Source organism: Phalaenopsis equestris, unplaced genomic scaffold, assembly GCF_001263595.1.
Source record: "Phalaenopsis equestris unplaced genomic scaffold, ASM126359v1 Scaffold000372, whole genome shotgun sequence".
NCBI lineage: Eukaryota > Viridiplantae > Streptophyta > Magnoliopsida > Asparagales > Orchidaceae > Phalaenopsis > Phalaenopsis equestris.
In genome coordinates, this window is record NW_018164814.1 from 1503491 (window position 1) to 1528073 (window position 24583).

General features: G+C 37.6%; 1 protein-coding gene across 3 annotated transcripts in view; it reads right to left on the reverse strand.

The window, feature by feature from the left end:
- LOC110026461 (calmodulin-binding transcription activator 1-like) overlaps window positions 1-24583 on the reverse strand; it is an 87300-nt gene that overhangs the window by 33174 nt on the left and 29543 nt on the right. For all 3 annotated transcript variants that reach the window (XM_020727403.1, XM_020727405.1, XM_020727402.1), the window contains exons 4-5: window positions 9734-9822; window positions 8285-8330 (exon numbers count right to left, since the gene is read on the reverse strand). In XM_020727403.1, the coding sequence (XP_020583062.1) occupies window positions 8285-8330; window positions 9734-9822 (135 nt within the window). The remainder of the gene's footprint in view (window positions 1-8284; window positions 8331-9733; window positions 9823-24583) is intronic.

Sequence of the window (24583 nt, forward strand, 5' to 3'; positions counted from 1 at the left end):
TGATTTTTATCGAGAGTTTTCTTAGGTGACTTCGGTCATTTAAGATGTAATTAACTATAGGGGTTTGCCCTTATAGGAAGCTTTTCCGAACCCAGCTTAAAATAAACCCTATTTAATTCTTTATATTAAATAGGGGAATTTGTCGGCAAATAAAACGGTTTCGCAGACCAAACGGATATCATATATTTCTTAGTTTATTTGATCGAGCTTCATCCTCAAGTCTTGTGTTTATCCCTCGGGATATATACAGGATTTGAGGTAGAGCGCTCTTTCATTTAAACTGCGAAAAATATGAGGTCAGTTTGATTTCATATTTTTTTAAAATTATATATACATATGTAAATTAAAACGTCCTTCCGAAGCGGGCGACGGGACTTCACTTCCAGCGACCGATAGCTTCTTACGGGCAACCCCAAACAAACTCTTTAGCTGCCGACACTTCCAGATTTCAAAGTTTAGGTTTCCAAGATAGGTTTCCAAATTTCAAAGTTTAGGTTTCCAAGATTGGACATGGGAAAATCAAATGGGAGTGGCTCAAATAGGAACAATTATTTTATGGAATCCAAAGAATGAAGAATAGGGGATATCACAGATCCAGGGGAAACCCTGGTGACATCCCAACTATCCTATTATTTGGCTTGATATCTTTGAAATGATGTTGTTTAATGTTTAATCCTGTAATTTATTTAGAATTTAGGACTTACAGAATTTAGGACTTACATTTGCACGATATCTGATCATACAAATGACCTAAAAAGATAGGAAGATTTACACTGGTACAGTAACCTCGGAATCCTAAGGTGTTAGGACTTATAATTGCACAACAGGGTTATGCAAAAGCCTAAAAGTGATATGTGAGGGTTTACGTTGCGCTAGGCAAACCACCTCGAAATCCTATGAGTTGTTATTTAAAATAAGGAAAGTGATTAGTGATAAATATGTTTTGACGTTGTTCTTTTGAAAGTCCTCGTCGTGCTGCCCACGGTGTTCGCTCCAAGTTCCTCGTCGTAGCACATTCGGGTTTGGTATTAGTTTTAAAGGGTACATGTAATCATTAGGTTTTCCTACACTAAAGTATAGTGTATAATAGAACAATAAAGCATGCAGTACAATAAGAGAAGAACAGTAGAATGTACAGTAAAGAAAAAGAACAGTACAGTATGCTGTGAAGTAAAATGTTGTAATGTAAATCAAACCTGTATATCTAGGAGGCCTGCTACTCCTTTAAGCGAGCTAGTATGCATTGTATGAATAAAAGAAACATTGCATGGAAAACTCGAGAAAATCGACAAAAGATCCACGACGGAAAACTCGAGAAAATCGACAAATGACAATTCCAAGAAAATTATCAAAATCTCAGGAAGATCCCAGAAAAGGGATCACGAATGTTTTACTCAAAAATTCCAATAAAACGTACGAAAAATCCGAAAAGAGGGGACCTCAAGCACTCGGGTCGGGGCTAGGCTCAAATATAATATATTTGTACTCGAGGGACGTCGAATGCTACTATTGGTCACCCGGATGTATAAAATCCACCACTCAACTAGAAGGACGTCCTACTAAACCTAACTTAGAGGGTACTCCTTAGCCCAGTATCGGTAAACAACAAGTGAACAACCAAGTTGTACACATTTTAAAATTTATATTTTAGCATGCGCATGAATTTCAGGCATACAAAAAGGAAGTTGTATCAATTTTGTAATGAAAATATTTTTTATAAATATTGTATATGCTCTTATCATGTCTGTTCTTGTCAGTTTTGAAAAGTATAGTTGTCCAAGAGTCGATTACGCTATCGGGCGTAGGACCGCCAACAACCTAAGAAGGTACGTGTCCCCCGCTAGTTTTATGCGGTGAATGATACTATCATCCTATAGTTCATCAGGTCCCAGGATTGTGTCCTGATGTGTTGTAGGATAAAATATCTTTCTGCTCTAACCCCGGCGTGCCTTTGTCATCATCGCTCTAAGCCCCAAAACAAAACCGACCTACTTATTACCTTGCTTGATGGTTTCATATATAGCAAAAGACTATATATGAGCAATTATGTGTTGGACATAAACACTGAAAACCGAACCAAAAGCAAGGAAAAAAAGAATAAAAATGGGGATGAAAGAGAGGAGGAATTGATTCATCTAAAAGATCGAGAGAATGAAGGGTAGAGCAACCCTCAAGACTATGACAAAAAGATCTGAAAAAGAGAGCCCCAGATCCTTGAATCAATCTAGAGGATATCATTTTCTCAAATTTTATAATTGAATCAACCCAAGAAAGGTATCCTTTCCACATTTTGTTTTGAACAGGTTGAAACGTGCCTAAAACTAATGTGACAATTGTACCAACGGCTCCACCACCTATATGTACTCACACACCCAAGCCTGAACCCAAATGTGGCATTTATGTTATCCAAATTTTAATATCAAACTTCTAAAAACTCTTTTTATGAATGACAATTTGACAAGTTAAATTCTTTATGAATCTGATCTATATCATCTCATGTTTTCCAACATAAAGCTGTAGAGGTCTTCAAATTTCACAAATCAAGCAAATTCACTAAAGACAACTTTCAAAATTCCCAAAATCTTGGAGACACTAAAGTCATCCAACTCCAACTCCAACTCCAACCAAAAACTTTCCCTATCATATAAGCACGAAATCATCCAAATAAAACCAAACGGATGTCACAGGAAAAATAAACCTTATCTAATCCTTATATTAGGTAAGAGAACTTGTCGGTCATACATAAAAGGTTTTGCAGACCAAACGAATGTCACAAACTTCTTAGTTTAGGTGGTTGAGCCTACTGTTCTTATCTATGCTTATCCTTCGGGATAGTGTATTACTTGTGGTATCACATTCAACTGTCTAAACTATTTAATATGTGAGACTCGTTTGGTCTCATATATTTTAAAATTAAAATACTACTTTCAAAAATAAAAAAAATTACATATTTATATTAAAACTATCTTCATATTTACAAAAATTATCTCTTTTCAAAAATAAAAAATTAAAACGGTCGATAGTCATTCCAAAACATTGAATGCATTCAACCCAAAAATCAACACTTTAACCTTTCCCAAACCACCCATGGGCTGCACCCAAAGCAATACTTCAAATACTCGAAATAAACATGTATATGGAGATCAAAATGAAACTTTAAAGTCTTAAGCTCTCTCGAGGGAAAGTAGCACACATTGGAGGCTAAAGAAAATTTAAACCTCTTTCAAAATCATCACAAATAGGGAGCCAAAAGATAGTTTTCAAATCAGCCAAAACATAAAGCAAGACAGCTTTTAAATCCTTCTTTTACAAACAATAATAAAGGGCAAAGGCATGAAGAGACAAAGGGAATTACTCCCATATTACCCAATTCCTATATATTCACATATTTGACATCCAAGTCCCCCCAATCCAGAAAGCAACTTTTAAATAAGTAAATAATCAGCCAAAAAAAACGTCTAAACTTCTTCCAGAACAATAAGCAATCAGCCCAAAAAGCAATTGAATCTTCTTCCAAAACAGTAAACACAGAGCCAAAAGCAACTTTTAAACATTCTCTCAAATCAACAAAAATAGAAAACAAAAGGAGCCCTCAAATCCCCTCCAAATCAACCAAAACATACGGCAAAAGCAGCTTTAAACTCTCCTTCAAATCAACCAAGACAGAGCTAAAACAGCTCTCAAACATTTTCCAAATCAACAGAAATATAGAGCAAAACAGCTTTTAAACCATTTCTTCCAAATCAACAAAATAGAGAGCAAAAAGAGCTCTCAAACCTTTTCCAAATCAACAAAAATATAGAGCAAAACAGTTTTTAAACCATTTCTTCTAAATCAGAAAAATAGAGAGAGCACTAAGGGGTGAGAGACTAAGGGGTTTACTCACGTACTGCCAATATTTTATAACAAAACATAGAAGATGCGCAACCAGGATAACTATGGCTTCACCAATATGAGCAAATTACAAAACATAGGAGATACAAAACCAAGGTAACAATGGCTTCACCAATATGAGCATATAACAAAACATTATGCAACCATAAATAGATGTTATACTTCATGCATAGCTCAGCAGCCACATTGGCATATAAAAGCACGAATTTCCACTCCAGCCTCCATACCCAATTCCAAAGGGGTATCGGATAACCAGCAAAAAGAAAGCGGAGCTTCTTCAATAGAGGAGATAGAGAATCACAACAATCATGCATGAGCCTCCAGCATCGCTCACCAGTCACATTGGCATATCTAGCAACAATCACTATAAAACCCATGAATCATTTGCAGTTCTACAAAATGCTTTGGACACTTCATAAAGTGAACCTCAAATAAATGGAATAATATGCTAGTGGAAGCAACCTTACACACAACATGTGCCCAAATCAAAGCACATACTAACGCGTGCATCTCATGCGTTTCAAAAGGGGATTGATTGAATAGAAAGTGAAGAGATATGTTACCTCTTGATGCAAGCCCAAAGCAACTTCAAGAACAAACCCAGAAATATCTAGCAACATCTTCACTTACCAGAACTTCAACCACCACAAACACTCCCCTAGGGGATTTTTTTTTTCAAGAAGACAACCTATGGCCTCTTTAAAAAGAGAGGGGACTCAAACAGGCATAGCATCGGGAAGGTGGAATTTCGGCTCAAGAGGTGTTGGGAAGGGAGAGGGTCGACTGGCTGGGGCTTCGAGAAGAAGAGGAAGAGTCGACCAGCCAGGGCTTCGCAAATGTGGGAGATGTTCAGCCGGTTAGGGCTCAGGCGAGAAGGGACTGGTCGAAGGGGAGGAAGGAATCTGGCTCAGTAGGCTAGGACTTCGCTCAGGCTGAAGGAGAGGGATCGCGAGTTGCGAGAACTGGAGAGGGGGGGGAGTCCCTTGCGTTAGGGAACTAGGAGAGAAATAAAATATTTTTTTATTATTATTAATTTTATAATGTTTAATATTTACAATTCCTAGATGGCGCACTATTCGTTTGTGCACAAAACTATATCAAAATGTGTCCCTCCTACATAAAATCGACGTCTCGGATGAGTTCGCGCGCTCCATTTCGTCATTCAGGATCGTTTGAACAAGTTCATCAACATTTTGGTCAAAATGCGTCAAATTTAATTTTATTTGAATTCTAGTTCGTGATTGATCATTTTGAAAATTAATTTTAGTTTTAAAAACGGTGAAGTGTATGCAAGTGTAGGCGATGTAAATGAGGTGTGAACCAGACCACCCTAGAGCTTGATGATCTTATAGGAACCTTCTGTGGGTTTCATCATGTTAGTCTCCACCACTCAAGTACTGGTGGTCCAAAATCACACATGTGATACCCCCAAAAAGAGTCAAGAAGTGGTTTGAATTTTTTAGTGGGGTAGGTCTCAACACAAAGCTTCTAAGATGGTCAAAAGAAAGTCCTATGACTAGATCTTAGACTCTAGAAAGAAGAAAGAAAAACCTCACAAAAATAAGGTCAACAATCACCCACTGTATCTTTTGTTTGCTTGGAGATTAATCAAATTAGGCCTAATTTGTGTTTTCCCACATATTTCTTGCAATTGGTCTGTTGATTTTCGTTATGATCCGCATCAAATTGGTATTTAAACTTGTACTTGGAGAGATGGCAGCAAAGAAAGTGGATTCTTTGGAAGAGAGATTGGACAAAGAAGTGCAACAAATTAAATCTGGGATGAAGGAAAAATGGTCAATCATGGAATGAAGGTTTTCCTCCATAAAAAGTTGATTTGAGGGCTTCGACGAGATGAGGATGAGGCTTAGTGAGATGCAGTCCAAAACACTGTCAACAAATCAAATTGCAAACCCTAATCAAGGTTTGACCGAAGAATTATTGACCAAATATAAAGGGAAAGCGATCTGAAAGAGATCAGATGAGAGAAATAGCATCAACCATCGAGAACATTCTCCTAGGGTTCCGATGAGAGGTTGATTATGATTATTCGATGTAGGGCGTTAGACCTCAACAGAAGGAATGTGCTATGCAAGGGACATAGGGGAGTACAAAGAAAGAAGAAGAGAAGATGGGATGGGGTATGGCTATGATCGAAAGAGGGATTTTCACCCTAGATACATGGGGAAAACTACCGGAGGGAGAAAAAGTTGAGGTGGGGACGCTAAGATTAGGAAGTTGAAAATACCGATATTCAAGAGAGAAGAAGTACAAGGTTGGGTGTACTGGACGGAGGGATATTTCACTGTAAATGGGCTAAATGAGGATGAGAAGCTCATGGCCATAGGGTTATATTTGGAAGGGAAACCCCTAACATGATTTCAGTTGAAGAAGGCTAAATACCTAATCCGCTTGTTGGACGAATTTAAGGATTGCTTCTTGAAAGGTTTCCGATCCACTCATAAATGAGACCTACATGAGCAATTATTTGCCTTGTTAGAGAGGAGCGAGAAGTTTTCCCCATGATATTTTGTACCCTATGAGATAGTGGCATGCATTGGGACAATGGAATACTGTTTAAGGTTACCACTATCATCATCATTGCATCTAGTATTTCATGTATTACAATTGAAATATGTTATCGAAGACCACATACCCTCGTCTGCACTGCATCTGACACTTAAAAGACATGGAGGTGGTTTTGAAAAATTTTGAGCCAAAAGGGTTGCACCAAGGAGTGACTGGGGCAAATGAGATGTTGATCAAGTGAAAAAATCTACAAGATTATAAACCAATTCAGAAGTCTTATGAAATGATCCAAAAGCAATTTTCATTATTCCACCTTGAAGACAAAGCGTTTTTTTGGGAGGGGAGTTGTTTCGCTAGTACCTCTTGGACCAGCCCAGACCGGCCAAGCCGACTAGCCCAACCTGGGGAAGGGGAGGAGGAGGGGGGTGTGGAGTTTAAATGTGTTTTGGAGGTGTTTTATTAGGGCTAATCACTTGGAATTTGTTTTCATGTTTGGATTCCTACATCTTTCTTTCTCTTTTCTTGTACCTATCGGCATCTAGGGATTGTGGAGTCGATCAACATCTCAAATTATAGATCAACCATTGAATCTTGTTTGTTTGCATGGAGATTAATCAAATTATCCCTAATTTCGGTTTTCCCACATATTTTTTGCAATTACTTTACTGATTTTAGATCCGATTCGTATCCAAACTTAAAATTTTGTGTATGGGTCATAAATTACTCTCATAAAATTTCAGAGAAATTACACTAAGTTTGGAGAAGTAGGTTTCATGCCAAAAAGATCTATTATGGAAACAATTTTGTGTTGAGATAATAAGCAATTTTAAGTTTCAGCTTCAAGAATTTTTCAGAGCCCATCATTCCTATAATGGGCTTTAAGTGTATAAGTTACTACTTAAGAAATCCCAATTATCCATGTATCAAAAATAACATTGCAGTCACAAAAGAACTAACCGATTAGTATTAATATAACGTAAGGATATCTAAACTCTCTTAACAAAATTACAAGAAAAAGTTCTACCGTGATATACCCTGCACTTGCGTATAAGGTCTCAAAAATAGAACTATTTTTACTCTTCCTTCATATGCCAAATGTAAAGCTAGAAACAAAAGATGCAACAAGTGTTGGGACATAAATTACTCTCATGAAATTATAAATGGTTTAGATAAATTACACAAGTTTGGAGAAGTAGATTTTATGCCAAAAAGATCTAATATGGAAACGCCTGTTTCCTTTTTGGAGGATTCCAGCCCCTGGGTGGAGCCCATTAAGCTCCTAATCAGCGAGAAGAGGAATTGGGTGCGTGGGTGTGGTGTTGCAGTTTAAATGTGTTTTGGGGGTGTTCTACTTGGGCTAATCATCTAGGGTTTGTTTTTTAGAATCCTACAGTTTTCTTTTTGTCTTCTTGCTCCTATCCGCATCTAAGGATTGTGGAGTCAATCAACCCCTCGAATTGTTTGTTGGAGATTAATTAAATTATCTCTAATTTGGGTTTTCCTATATATTTCTTGCAATTACATCACAGATTTTGGATCCGATTCCTATCACCCATCTTTCCATAAAAAATAAATATTAAATAAACTTGATTTATAAAGAGAACTAACATTATTAACAAGAATGGATATAGTAAGACTTTATGAAACATGCCATATTTAGTTGAGACAAATCGCAATTGACAGAAAGCAAAAGTGGAAGAGATTAGAAAAATACATTTCAAAGCATCTATTGCCAAATTTCTAATGAAAATGGTATTAAATTCATCATTGCTCTCCCGAGTTGGTTATTTATTTAACATAAAGTAGGGCAGATAGTAAGGAAAAGCACAGCAATATTACAGCAAATAGAATAGAGGAATACCTCACTTAAATCTCTATAATGGACAAGAACAATGTGCTCGTACTTCCTGAAAAAGCAAAAGACAACAGAGTAAATTGAACAATCGATTAACAGTAATTACAAATTCTAGCATAAGTCGAATCATATGGCCCATAGTTTCAGTTCATCTTTATAAATCCTTGTGCCACAATGTCAAGGCAAATTTTAATTTTCAGCTTCAAAAATTTTTCAGAGCCCATCATTCCTATAATGGGCTCTCAGTGTATAAGTAACGACTTAAGAAATCCCAATTATCTCTGTATCACAACTAACACTGCAGTTACAAACAAAATTACAAGAGAAAGTTCCACTATGATATACCCAGAACTTGGGTGTAACGTTGCTAAAAAAGAATTATTCAAACTCTTCCTTCATACGCCAAATGCAAGCTAGAAACAGAAAATGCAACAAGTGAATGGGTCTTCAATTACTCTCATGAAATTATAAATGGTTTAGCGAAATTACACAAGTTTGGAAAAGTAGGTTTCATGCCAAAAAGATCTACTATGGAAACAATTTTTGAGTAGATAATTAACAAAAAAGTATAAACAGTAAAGAAAGGATCATCATATGATTTTCATTTATCTTAAGAAGGTAAATATTTGGCAGCAATAGAATTAATTTATGTGCATTTAAGGAAGAAAATGTCTCGAAGATGATTCAAAATCATTGTTACTCTCTTGATTGAGCCAGCTATATTGAGTTAACATAATTACACTTGACTAAGTCCAATACCCTTATAGCTTGTTCTACTAGCAAGATTAGAGATGATCCAAGCAACCTTGATTCCAATTACTTGTGCAGTAACCAATAAGTTTTCAATTATAATAGGCTTACATCAAAAATCAATATCAAATACATATCATTTTATATGATTATGAAGAGCCTTAATAAGAAAATATTCAAAGTGAGGTACCATTGTATAAGCTTTCCACACATTATAACTATAGATAAGATGTCAATTAACATATATGAAAAAGCTAAAACAATACAAGAAGTATTTATTAGCTAGAAGAGTTAAAATTAGTAAAATAAAGTCTGAATGCATGATGATGTGTAAAGTGTGATATTAACACTTATTATTCAATAGTAATATAAGATAAAATGATAATTATATGTCACAAGTTTAAGTATATTGGATCTATTATACTAAAAAATAAGGTATGTAATATAAGAATATGACTCTTAGAGTTCAGGTTGATGGTTAAAACAGGTTAGTGTTTACAAAAATTGTGTAAAAAGAGAGTATCATGAAAACTTCGTGGGTTTCCCTCACTTTAAGTTCAACTAAGGCAACAATGCCTTACAGTTAAATTAAAAATGAAAGATATATTTCATGAAAAAATGATGTGATTCTAGATGAAGCCACAACACAATACAAGCAAAAATAGTATAATAGAAACAAAGGCGTCATAAGAGAATGAGATTTACCCATCAAGTAGCCAGTAGCATCTTCTTTGGAAGTTTTCATTGTCCTCACCATGAGCATAATAACAATGAAGAACATCTACACTGCCAGCCTAAAGAGGAAGAAAAGCATGTTTTATAAAATGAAAGCATGTTGATAAAATCGGACATCAAAATAGCTACTTCAGAAAAGCCAAGTACACCAACTTCGAATCTAAATTCTGTTCTTCAGGAATAAAAACAAAGATGAAGTAGACTGCCAACCCGTTGTAAGAAGGCAAACAATCAAGCATACAATTATTTTTATTATCTCCATTTTTCGTTTTTCTACTTCTTTAAAGCATACAAAACACAAATTACAAATCGAGAGCATTCAATCTTGATCCACACCATTGGAAGTAGCAGGGCAGCAAATTTTAAACCCATCTAAACTACCCATGCAACGAGAGTCTTAAGTTAACACCAACATGGGAGATTGATCTAAAGAGGTATATGACTAAATGTGTTTCGATGTACTAGCAACATCTTGAGAAGATTCAACAGTTTTTATTTTCAAGAAACCAACTAAAAGTGTTTTCATGGTCTTATAAATCATCCATTTATTTTCCATACTTGCTCTATGGTCACATAAACAGTAAAGTTGAGATTATTGGTGCAAGTTTCTTTTAGAATAAAAAGATCAACAGCCTTGACAATATATTTGTATGTGTCATCATAACTACTAAGTACATCAAGATAGACATACTCAAAATAAGATGATGGTAGGCCACCGAAAATAGGCTGTATGGTCACCTTGGCATTTTGATTGACTAATGTACATTAATGAAAGTGACACAGATTAGAAAGTATCATATTTAAATTAAAATAACTTTACTTAAAGTGCTATTTGAATAGAGTATATCCAAGAAAGCTGTTCATTAATCCCAGATTTGAAATTTATTTATTTATTTTCTTTGAAATTTAATATTATTTGCAGGTGACCTACGAACGTGCTACAGATTAATCAACCATGCAAGTATTTTCACAATTAATATGCACAGAAAAGTTTATCAACGATACAGTTTTAGTAACTTTTGAACTAATTTTCTCCATGTACAAATCAAAATAAATTACTAATCGGAATAGGGCACTGACACAATATTGTGTTGACCTCATTTTGAGGTCATTACTCTTTTCCTTAGGATCCTAGGATCAAGCTCTAGGGGTTTCTATTGACCATCTTAGAAAACTAGAACTAGGACCCTAGAAATTCCAGCCACTTCCTATTTCTCTTATGGTGTCTCGCATTGATGATCTCAAAATCATCGTCCTATGGTCAAGTGGTAAAGGATTATCATATGAAGGCTCAAGGAGAAATTCCCAATAGGATTTCAAACCCTAGGAAAACCTCTTCAGAACTTTATCATCACACATGTACACCAAATGCACAAAATTCACTAAATTGCACAAGATCGGACTTAAATTGAGCGTAAAGGATGGGTGAAAATGCGAACTTCTCCGGACGACCTCCGACAACAAAATGAACTGCAACAACGCGTCCAGGACATTAATTTTAGTACGAAAAGACACACATATTGTCATATTTTCAACACGAGCTAAAACACGAAAAAATTTGCACGCAAATCAATGAATTCGTCAAAATGACCTCCGATGACAAAACGGACCGCGTCAGCACGTCTGAAACGTCGAAATTACCTAAAAAGGACATCAATTTTGTTATGTTTGGATGCACGAATAAAAAGTACGAATCAAATTTTATTTTTAAGAAAAATTAAATATTTTATATATTTTATTACTTATAATATTAAAATTATAATCCTAAACCCTATTTTATCTATTCTCGCACACTTAATCCCTCGTTCGACCCCGCGGCTTAGTCGAACGCTCGGCTCGTCTCCCTCGTGTGCCCTAGCTCCCGTGGACGATCCACGCGGCAATCTCTTTCCCCTTTCTCGACTCTTCCCCTTTTTTGCGTGGCCGCTAGACTCTTCGGCTCTCCAATTGCAAGGGTTGAGCTGGCCGACCCTTCTCCTTCTAGAGGTTTTACCGTCTCCCTCTTTACTGTGGCAATTATTGCCTTGCCGTTTGATTCGATCACCTTACGGTGGTAGGTGGCCGTTCCCCCTCTCTTCTCTGCCTATAAAAAAACTTATTAATATACTGTTTTGGGTTGTTGAAAATTTCTTGAGAGAAAGAGATGTTGTGGTTTTACTGTTTGAGGCCTTTAGGGAAGAAAACTCTGCCAAAATTCTTTCTAGACTATATTTTCGTGCGTTGGGAGTGTGGAGCATTTGTGGATTGTTGTTTTCTGAAGCTTTTAGGAAGGGAAGCTTTGTCGAAATCCTCTCTAAGTTAGATTCTCGTGTGCTGGGAGTGTGGAGCCTTCGTGGGTTGCTGTTTTCTGAAGCTTTTGGAGGAAAGTTTCTGTAGGAGGTGTTTTCTTAAATTTGTTCTATAGTTTTACTTTAAGTCTGCATTAAGAGGTATTTCTCTTCTTTCCTCTAATCTGCATCACTCAGATTTGCACCTGAAAATAATTTCTCTCTTTTAAAACATGTGGAAGTAAAAGTTTATGCCTGCTTTTGAGATCTAATCCTGGAAAGCTCCTTGAATCAATAAGATGAAGTGTAATATGGCTGTTTTCTCTTACTTTCTGATTCAAAATGCATGATAAAGAAAATTTTGGAACATTCCTGTGGTTGCCATGAAATGATAGCTTCCTATTTGAAATATATGTTAAATGAAATGATGGTTTGAGTTTTGATTCTGAGGCTCTCTATTATTGTTAACTTTTTTATTCATTAACTTTATTCAATTAAATGTTGGAATTCATTTCAAAGCTTGATGACATGATGGCTATAAAGATTCATGCATACTTATATGCTACCTGTTATTTGATTCCATTCAAAACATATGTCGGCACGATATTTTGGAATATAAAGCTCCAAGGAGAAATATTTTCTGTTTTGCCTTTCTTGTGGGCTCGGTTTGCCCATATGCTGGATTTGGTTTGGCCCCTTTGCTAAGCTCGGTTTTGACTTCTTCTAGGCTGGATTTAACTGAAAGTTTTACATTATTTTTTACCCATTTAGTAGGCTCGGTTTGGCTCCTTTTGGTATTATGTCTTAGCTGAAAGTTCTCTATTGTTTCTCCCCATTTAGTGGGCTCGGTTTGGCTTAAATTGCATTATTTTCTTTAGCTCTTATATTGGGCTTGGTTTTGTCAAAGATATGGACTCAGCTTGGCTTGGAGGTTTATCTGTTTTTGCCCCTTTTCCTGGTTTTAGTTGAGCAGAAATCGTGTTTTATTTTTTACTCTAAATGCTAGACTCGATTTTGGCTGGAATTCTATTTCTGTTTGCCCTTTCCTGCTGGACTCAGTTTACTCTCTATGGCTCTCTATTATGTTCTTTTTACTGGGCTCGGTTTGCCCCTGTGTTGGGCTCGATTTTGCTTTGAAATGTTCTAGTTTTGCCCCTATGCTTGGCTCGATTTGTGCCTTGTGTTGGCTTGGCCAGGTGTTGTTTCTAGCCCAATATATGGCTGGCTTTCCTGTTACTGTTCCTGGCACTGTTCCTCGCCGTGAGCCCTCTCCCGTGGCTCTTTTATGTTAAATGTGGTATGGTGATTTCCCTTGGCTGTCCCCAGCCGTGAGCTTCCATGCCTTGGTTCTTTGATTCTCTGTTGCTTACGCTTACCCGAGAACACCTGTTTATGTTGCTTGTCCCTTTGTGTTGGGTTCGGTTGGGTTGAAAACTCTGGATATAATGCTCCCTTTTTGAGATTTTTATTGATAATCAAGTTTGTCATCCCAAAATTCATGATTTCAACATATAATTCTATATGGGAATGTTTAGGATAAGCTGATCGACTCATTACTATATCTTACCTGATGAAAATGGCTTTGGTTTGGATAGTTTATGATAGCTTGTTCATCCACTCTCTTATATACATCAAAGGTAATGCAATGGCAATACCTATGGTGGTTTCCTTCCTGCTGTCTTGGTCGTGAGCCTTACTTGGTGATTGTTGCCTTTGTGGTCTTCTTCTTTGCCCCTACCCGTGAGCCTTATTATTGTAATTTGTGTTGTGGTTGGCTGGGATTTAATTTGCTTCTCATTCTATCATGGCTATGAGTTCTTCCTATGATTTTTTTATATTAAAGGTGGTTGGGTCAGGCTTAAATATATGGTGGTTTTTCCCTTTTCTTGGACTTACCCGTAAGCTTAGAGGGAAGAGGCCTTCCTCTTGCTGCCCTTTACCCGTGAGCCTTACTGTGGAGGTTCCTTGGTCTGTGGCATAGTTGGTTCGGGATTGGCCTTCTACTGCCCCTGCCCGTGAGCTTTGTCCTATTTACTGTCTTAAATTGTAAGTTTATGTTGAAGTTTGGTTGTGCATTTCACGGTTTCTACTTGTGGGCTTGCTGTGAGCCTTGGCTGCTATCTTTCCTGACCTTATTCATGAGTCCCTGCTCTCTTTCCTGGCCTTACCTGTGAGTCCTTGCTCTCCTTCCTGCTGTTACCTGTGAGCCTGTGGAGGATTATTCAAGTTCATTTTGTCATGGTAGTAAACACTTCTATATTTTCTAAATTAGTGTTACATTTGTATAATTGTGGAAAGCTTCTAAAAAAAGGATGGAATTGAATAGAATGGATACCAGTATGGTTTTGAGGATTTAAAAAGTTGCTCTATGGATTATTCTCCTTATTTTGGGATTTGAAAACCTATAAAATTGTCATTTGGAAAAGTGTTTGGAGATTTAACATGGAAGCGTGGAGAACATAAATACTATATTCGGGTTCAGTCATGGGTGTGTGAGCGCATATAAGTGATGGAGCTATGAGAACAGTGTTTTGGGCCCATTTCAATCCATTTGAAACAAAAATTTGGAAAGGATACTCTTTTTGGGTTGATCGAATTATTATAAAATTTGATAAGATGATATCCTCTGAATTGATTCAAGGATCTTGGGTTTTTTTTTAAGATCTTTCGTCAAAGTTTTGAGGGTTGCTCCACTCTTTATTATTTCGATCTTTTAGGTGGATCAATTCCTCCTCTCTCTCATCCCCATTTTTATTGTTTTTTTTCCTTGCTTCTTGATTCGGTTTTCTGTGCTTATGTCTGATACATAAGTGCTCATATATAATCTTTTGTTATATATGAAACCATCAAACAAGGTCGCAAGTAGGTCGGTTTTGTTTTGGGGCTTAGGACGATGATAACAAAGGAACGCCGGTGGTAGAGCGGAATGATATCTCATCCTACAACACTTGGACTTAATTCTGGGACCTGATGAACTGTAGGATAAAAGTATCATTCACCGACACAAGACTAGCGGGGGACCCGTACCTTCTTAGGTTGTTAGCGGTTTTATGTCCGACGATGTGATCGACTCGTGAACAATTATTCTTTTTTTAAAAAAATTGATAAAACAAATTGATAAGAACATATACAATATTTTTACTATAAAATTAATACAATTTTTCTTTTGTATGCTTGAAATATATGTGCAAGCTAAAATATAAATTTTAAAAGTGTTATAATTTGATTGTCCACTTGTTGATTACCGATACCGAATTAAAGAGTACCCTCCTAAGTTAGGTTTAGTAGGACATCCTTCTAGTGGAGTGGCGGGCTTTATACATCTGGGTGACCGATAGTAGCCTTCGACGTCCCTCGAGTACAAATATATTATTTGAGCCTAGCCCCGACCCGAGTGCTTGCGGTCCCCTTTTTCGGATTTTTTCGTAACTTTTATTGAATTTTGGACAAAGCACTCGTGGTCTTTTTTCTCTTGGGATTTTCTCATAACTTTAATGGTTTTATTTGAATTGATATTCATCGATTTTCCCGGGTCTTCTGTTGTGGGTTATTTGTCGATTTTCTCGAATTTTCCAGGCAATGTCTTTCTTTTGTTTATACAGTGAATATTAGTTCGCTTAAAGGAGCAGCAGACCTCTCAAATATATATGTTTGATTTATATTACACCATTTTATTTCACAGTATGTTATATTGTTCTCCTGACATGTTATACTGTTCTCCTAGCATGTTATAGCGTTCTCCTAGCATGTTATATTGTTCTCTTCTTTTATACCGCGTGTTTTATTTTTTTGATACACACTATGTCTTAGTATAGGAAAACCTAGCGATTACATAGAATTAATAACAAACATGAAGTTGCTACGACGAAGAACTTGGATCGAACATCGTGGGCAGAATGACGAAGACGTACGGAGGAACCACTTCAAGATGGATTTGCAACATCAAAACAAATTCACATCACCGAACACTTTTCTTAGGTGATTAGCCTAGCGCAGCATAAACCATCACATATAATTTTTAGGCCTTTGCACAATTCTGTTGTGCAATTATAAGTCCTAACAATTTAGGATTCCGAGGTTACTATACGATACGCTGTAAATCCTCCTATCTTTTAGATAATTTGCAAGATCGAATATCCTGCGGATATAAGTCCTAAATTCGAAAATAAGTTGCAGGATTAAACATTGAATAATATTATTTCAAAGACATAAAGTCAAACAATAGGATAGTTGGGAAGTCACTGGGGTTCTTCCTGGATTTGTGATATCCCCTACTCTTCATTCCTTTGGATTCCTGCAAATAACTGATCCTATTTTGAGCCACTCCCATTTAATTTTCTCATGTCCAATTTTGGAAACCTAAACTTTGCAATCTTGAAGGCAAAACCACTGATCTTAATCGAAAGTTTTCTTAAATGATCTCGGTCATTTGAGATGTAATTAACTATAGGGGCTTGTCGATATAGGGAACTTGGAACCCAGGTAAAATAAACCCTATCTAATCCTTATATTATGTAGGGGAACTTGTTGGTCTCATATAAAATATTTCGCAGAACAAACGAATGTCACAAATTCTTTAGTTTAGGTGATTGAGCCTATTATAAGTGATATGTTTATTCTTCGGGATAAGTATATTACTCGTGGTATCGTGTTTAGTCATCCAAACTATCCAAAATGTGAGACTCGTTTGGTCTCATCTATTTTTAAATTAAAATGTTACTTTCAAAAATTAAATTTACATCAAAACTATTTTCATATTTATAAAACTTATCTCCTTTTTCGTAAAGCAAAGTTTTAAAAATAAAACGGCCGACATATGGAAACAAAAGTATTGGTATTTCCGTTATAGGTATACACTATGCTTTGAGTAACATGAATAACATAAAAAGGCCACTAATTAAATACACTGCAGGTAGATTATTGTACCAATATGACTAGGATATTATTTTGCTTGAATGCGGCAACGAATAATATACAAGAATCTACATTTCCTTATGTTTCCTTTATCAGCAAAAGTAAACTAAATTATGAATTCTTCTCGATGAACAAGACAGTTAAGCGAAAGACACGTCCCGAGAATGTACATGAAATGTATGGCTATACAACCATGCTATTTCTAAACCAACGAACACATATCAAAGCAGAGTTACCCAAACATTCCCCCTAGTTTCACAATCAAATCAACCTTAACACTGTTCAAGGATACCATCTTTTCCCCATAAACTAGGGCCATCAATATTATACACAAAGCATGAAGAAGAATCAAAATAAACCAACATTAATAAATTTTTTTTAGTGAACAGAAATTTCACAAGAGGATGATGCAAGTTAAGATGATCAAAAATGAATATTAAGTTTAGATAAAAACAATTATGCATGGGATTAAAAAAAGACATTAGCACTAAAAAGAAAAACAAGAACATAACATTCAAAATACATCAAAACTTGCCATCAACTATTTAAATTTTTTACCCAGAAACACATCGTACATGCTAAGTTTTAAAATTTCTAAATACAAAGCACCCAACCATTATACTAAATTAGCTACAAAAACCTTCCATAAACTTTTTCAAATGTTACCAACCATCTTCAATATCTCTCTAACAAGCTCCATCATGCAATTTCCATATCTTATTGATCCAGCGGGCTCCAAGCATACGCATGAAATGTTTCATGAACATCAAGATTGTGTGCAAGGATACACAAGAAACCGCAGGAAAAAGAAAATTCGAGGTCCTCTAAAATTTATTCCAAAGCCTTAGAGCTAAAGAAAATAAGCAAGAGAAAAGAAGTAAAATTCAAAATTAGTTCAATCCCTACTCCTGTGGAGCTGGACATAAAAGGTAAAAAAAAGAAATTTTCATATTTCAAGGTAATAATGAGGCTTGGTTATGCTATGTTCAACAAGGAGCCTTCAAAAAAGAAATAATTTCAAAAATCAAAGAAAAGTTGAAAGATTAAACTTATTTGTAATTTGTTTAGGAAGTAAACTTTATTTCCTACAAAAACCATAGCTATGTTGATGCCGAAGTTAACCTAAAAGATAATCAAACGTGAATATTATTGTTGAACATTCAAAGGAGTCACAACAAATATTCATAAAACTGAAATAAAACAACACAGAACTCAAACTAGTCTCTAGGGCAAGGGGGAAAGGTGATGAACCCTAGGTGGACAGTACGTAGAGGTTCGGAAAAAGGCGATGACAGCAGTCCGAATTGGGAGGACGGTGGATGCTGTGGATAGGGGAGTTTTGGAAGGAAGTCGGCAAGTAGGGGGTGCAGGGATGCTTGGCAGCGGCAGAGTGGGTGGTGCCGTAACAGGCACAGTGGCAGCAGAGTCCTGTTGGGGGGGGAGAAAGAAAGATAATCACCACATCGGAGTAGGATACAGTTGGAGCACCGCCTATCATCGGATACATCACTAGCAAAGGAGAAAATGTCTGACCGCTGGAAATCTGAAATCAGAAAAAGCAAAACTATACCCTGAAAAACAAGCAACATTTATTTATAATTGGAGAAATTGGGGGAGGGGGGAAGAGGTGGTAATTCCCACCTATTAGAGCATCAGCTAGTCCAACAAAGAGCTGGACTATCACAATCATGTTGAATTGATCGGTTCAGCGCTAGTCACCCAGGGTTAGAAGAGTTTCGACTTCACTCATCGAAACTTCTAGGTCATCATAGTACGGTGTCAAATCTGCGACACTAAACACAACAAAAATAATGTAGTCTCCTCGTAATTTGATTATGTAAGCGTTGACATTCAATTTCCGAATATTCTAAAAGGTCCATCTACTCGAGACTTAAGTTTTTCAAATGCTTCCACCGAGAATCTTTCTTTCTTCAACCAGATCCACATTAGGTCCCATTATTGAAAAGTCACATTCATTTTGGAATTGTTTGCCTGTACTTGACACATGCAATTTTGTTTAGAGATTTCCTTCCCAACCTTTACTCAGAGGTTTGATGGAGAAGTTCAGAGATAATAAAGAGAATCTACATTTGATTTTTATTGATTTAGAAAAAGCTTACGATAAGGTTCCAAGAGATATCCTTTGGAGAGTTCTTGAGAAGAAAGATGTCGGTATGACTTATATTCAAGTCATTAAAGATATGTATACTATAGTTGTTACTAGTGTTCAAACTAAAGGAGGATTGAGCAAATATTTTCCTATTTCTATTGGATTACATCAGGGATCGACTTTAAGCCCATATCTTTTTGCTTTAGTTATGGATGGTCTTACTGGACATCTACAGGAGGATGAACCTTGGTGTATGTTTTTTGCTGATGGTATCCTTCTCGCAGATAAAACTAGAGAAAAAGCCTAGGAAAAACTTGAATTATGAAGGTCTACATTGGAGTCTAAAGGCCTTCATTTTAGGTAGAACTAAAACTGAATACATGGAATGTAATTTTAGTAGTAGTAGCTCTAGTGACAGAAGTGTGACTTTGGGTGATCAAATTATTAGAAGATGTGAACGTTTTAGATATCTTGAGTATGTTGTTCAAAGCGATGGTGATATAAATGGGGATGTTAATAGTAGAATTCAAGTTGGTTGGTTGAAGTGGAGGAATGCTTCGGGCCTTTTGTGTGATAGAAAAGTACCGCTTAGACTGAAAGAAAAATTTTATATTTTGGTGGTGAGACCTGCAATGCTCTATGGCGCTGAATGTTGGCATTTAAAAGAGAAGCATAATAATAAGTTTAGTGTTGTCGAGATGAGAATGATTAGGTGGATGAGTGGCTTTACACTTAGAGACAAAATGCGAAATGAATATATCTGTGATAAGGTTGGTGTAGCTCCTGTGACCGACAAAATTATTGAAAGTCATCTTAGATGGTTTGGTCACATTAAACGTCAACCATCTGATGATCCGATTAGGAGAGTAGATGTTTTAAATTTGACATGTGTTAAGAAAGGCAGAGGTAGACCAAGGTAGACTTCGGCTTATTGTATAAAAAATGATCTTCATTTACTAAAACTAAATGAAAATATGACACTAAATAGGACGCAAAGGAGGAAAAGGATTCATGTAGCCGACCCCACGTAGTGGGATTAAGGCTTTGTTGTTGTTGTTGTTGTATTTCCTTCCTAACATCCTCGTGGAGCTTCTGAATCTCGTGCACTAGTTCCTTAGCATCCTCGATAATCTCTGATGTCGGTAGGGGGTACCAATACAAGCGAGTTGCCATGTAAAAGCTTTCCACACATTATAATTATAGGCAGGGGGTAGGTATCATTCGGACAAGAAGCGTTGAGGCTGGTGAAGTCGACGTACATACGTCATTTTTCATTGGCTTTCTTGACCATCACGATGTTTGAAAGTCAAGTTGGGTATTGGACTTTACGGATGTATTCAGCTTCTAACGGCTTATACACCTCTACCGCTATCGGTTCGGCCAAAGTTCTGGCGGTAAACCGAATTTTCTGCTGGACCGGCCTAGAGTAGGGGTTGATGTTTAGTTGGTGGCACGCTGCGTCGATTGAAACATTGGGCATTTCCATTATTGTCCAAGCGAACACTTCCCGGTGCTCCCAAAGCGTTTGTATCAGTTGGTCTTCGAATCCTGCATCAAAATGCTCACTAATTAGAAAGATCTTACCAGATATTTCATCAAATATTGGTACCTGGAGGACGGTTTCACCGGTCTCGAGACCCCCCTCACTCTAGATCTGTATATCGAGTGATTCACGGTCAACGTTCGAAACTGATCGCAAATAATAGCTTCAAAACTGATCTAAGTTCAACTGGACCGTAATCACCTCTCCGTCACCCGAAAATTTTATGATCACATGGCAAGTAGTTGCCACCTTGTAGTCATTTAGGAGTGGCCGACTAAAGATAGCATTGTAGTTCGACGGAGATTCCACCACGAGAAAATCCTTTGCGTTGGCATATTACTTACCTGGTTCTCCCTAAGAGATGGCTAGGGTGATGAGGCCCAGCGATTCCTTTCTTTCCCCGGAGAATTTGAACGAGCCGGTCGGTCTTCAGCCTGATCCTATCGAACACCGTCTTGAATAGGATATTCACAGAACTCTCTGTATCAACGAGAATACTGCCCACTTATTTGTTGTTGATCAGTGTTGTGACGACGATCGCCTTGTTGTAGGGTTCCCCTTCAATGGGAGATCTGCATCTGTGAAGACAATTGGCAAATGGTTACATGTATATGGGATGACAAAGCATACCACTTCCAAACTCTGTCTTTTCAAGTTGGAGGGTTGGGGTCGTCCCCCCGAAGATGATCGGAATTATCCATGCTACATAGCCATCATTTGCCCGGATAGGCACGTTTGAGGGTTCTACTGCTGGAGCTTTGCCCTGACGTTGTGTGTGCACACTGATTGCAACAAATTCTATGGACTTCCCAGTGTGAATATCTCCTCAATCAGGTTTTGGAGGTGACGGCATTTCCCCGTGTCGTGGTCGTAGTCACAGTCATATTGGCAGTATCTTTTAAGATCTCATAAGGTCGGAGTAGTTTTCAACGGCGGGACCGGTTTGAAGTAGTCCTTATTTTGAATGGCGTTAAACTTTGCATTTCCCAGTAAACATGCGGTCGCTCGTAATATTGGGCTGACCATTGATCAGAGAGCCGCTTCCGCTCATGGTGCCCTCGATCATTCACTTACTAATCCCGGGTCTGAGAATTGTTGTTCGAGTGACCAGTGAAGAATTGATTGTCCTTCGCCTTTCACGATTGGCCTTGTTCTTCCGCTTCTTTGAGGGATGATCGGAGGACTCTAGCTTACTCGGAAGACTCTAGCTTACCCTTCGAGGAGCCCTAGAAATCTTCTTCGACGAATATGTGTTATTTCGCCATCTCCAATAACTCTGCAAAAGTAATAGGTTCAACAAGTTTAGGTCATGCCTGAACAGCTTGCTTTGGACTCCTCGTTTCAAAGCTGTCTCAGCTATGTCGGGCTTCAGATTTCTAACTTCCAACATCTCGTTCTGGAAGTGGGTGATGTAGGCCCGCAAACTCTCATTTTCTCCTTGCTTGAAGTCAAGCAAATTGTCACATTTGAAAACTGTGAAACAAAGAGTCTTTTGAATTCATAGTAACTTCTGATGGTTTCGGTCGGCAGACCGTTGAATCACCGAAGGAATGACTCCTTCAGGGTGATTAAGAAGAGAGAACACATTATAGGCTCGTCGATGTAGAGCAGACCGACAAATGATTTAAACGACGCAACGTGGTCAATCGGGTGGGGCCTCCCTTTCTAAGAATTTAGACCATAAATACTTAGCTTGGGCGGGGGTATCATCTCTTTGATTTAGCGAGTGAACGTCCCTCCTGCGAGCGGCCAGACAAGCACTTCCCATTGCCCGTTAGCCTATGCAAACACACTGGAGTCACTGTTTTGGGACTCGCCTTGTCCCTCCGTCCGCTGGTTGCTGACTTGGTTGTCTAGAGTAGGCGAGTTCGCCGGTGGTGGCCTTTGAGGACGAACCCCCAGTGGTTCGTCTCCAAACGGAGCTGCTGGTCATTCCTCTAGGCAATTGTTGCCCGAAGGATCTTGAATTGCTCTATCAAGAGGATCATTTGGGTTTGTAAGCTCTGGATTTGTGCATGGACGTCTAGTTGTGTAGCATCTCTATTGGGTTTCATGCATGCTATCTCTCTTTGAGAAACTTATCCTTCGTAGTCTTTCCCACTTCTCATAGTCTTTCCCACTTCCACGCTCGTCGCACCATCTTTTAGGATGTTGGATCGGATTCTAAATTGTCCTTTGTAAACACGCCCCAAGAGTTTAGGATTAAGTGCAGAAAGAAAAAGAAAAAGAGAGCATAGCAAGTCAGAAATTTTCTATATAAAGAATCAATAAATGTACCTTTATTCCTATTTTTACAAGCTATTTATAGAAGTGTGTTTTGTACAATTACAAAAAGGGAACAGTTATGAAAACCACTCTTAATACAATGGTACCCTTATTGATTGTATGGATTTCATACCATACCTGCCTTACAATTTGAATTTTAACATGACGTTGATTGATAAGCTAACTTGCTTGAATTTGGTCGATTGAAGCAATCGGCTGAGTGACGACTATGCCTCTCTAAAGTACATGTCAGTCGGCCAAGGAGTCTGGTCGAATATCGATCTCGTCCGCCGCAGTAAAGGCGGGTCGACCGATTAGCCACGATCAAGGATTCCCACCTACGCCACGATCGGTCGGAACAGTCGGCATGGCCTTCCGTTTGAATCTCTTGTTGTTGTGTGTCGGTCGATTCTTGACCACGCGATTAACAGTAGGGCGGTAGGACACCTTGGTTGTCTGGCCCGTCGTCTGGGTTGTTCGAATGGTGTGAGATTCATGCTGACAGTTGTGATGTATTCAAATTCTCCCATCACCGAAAATAGCTCTTTTTTTAATTTAATAGCTGCCAACTTAGCTCTTTTATCTTGGGAAAGTCTTTGCATTCAAAGATTTGTTCAATGATTTAGAGCCTGTAAATGAACTCATTTGAATTTGTATGACTATCAAAATATGGCAATTAAATTTTCACACTATAGTCATTCTCTCTTCTCTTATGACAAATCGACAAAGCATTGGTTCTTCATCACTTGCAACTCCTTCGTAAAACAACTTTTCTTCATCATCTCCATCTGGATCTTCTCCATCTGGTTGGTCCCCGTTATGACTATTGGTGCTTCTCTAAGTCATATATTTTCACATCCAATGAGCTTATGTAATAATTAGATGATTTCTCTTTGCATATACATTGTGATAAGCTCTCAAACATTTCTTTGAGGATTTCTCCTAGGTGGCATATTGGTTCCCCCAATAGGTCTTAAGCCAAGTGTAGGGCATGATTTTTGAATTGGCTAAAGGTGAGGAGGGCTTCAATTTTGGATGGATGGCGATAGTGAAGTAAGATAGGAGGTCAACAAAGCACGAAAAAAATTCCATCACAAAATATTAGATCAAGATAGATAAGCATCACTAGAAAGAGAAATGTTACATCACTCCAAAAAAGGAGAAGGCAGAGAACAAATCTTCAAAATCGCATAAACCAAATAATCAAATGTCTTATAATAAGTTTAAAGCAAAATAATTATACTTAGAAAGAAGCAAAACCCTAATTCTAACTCTACACAAAGCAATTAGGGGTCTGAAGGCCAGCCAATCCATTGAGCTCATCGTAAACCTGAAATGATCCACGTTGAGATGGCCAAGATGATACCGCAATGTTTCGCCCAAAGGGATTGAGCCTGTGCCAATAAGAATTGGGAGTCTGTTGACCTCATTTTTAGTGAGGTCTAGTCTTCCTCTTAGGGTTTAGGATCTAGCCTTAGGGATCTCCCTTTGACTATCTTAGAACCTTAGAAGTGGTGCCCGCCTCATTGTAATTTGACCTATTTCCGTCCTCTTTTGTGGTTCCAAGTGTGTGGTATCGACTTCTAGCATTTAGAAGGGTGAAACCAACATGAGGAAACCCAAAAGAAATCCCTATAGGACCTTTTTGAGCCTTAGGGTGGCCTTCTGCACAATTCGCACTCCCGCGCGCACAAACTTCGCAATTCGGAGAGCCAACACGT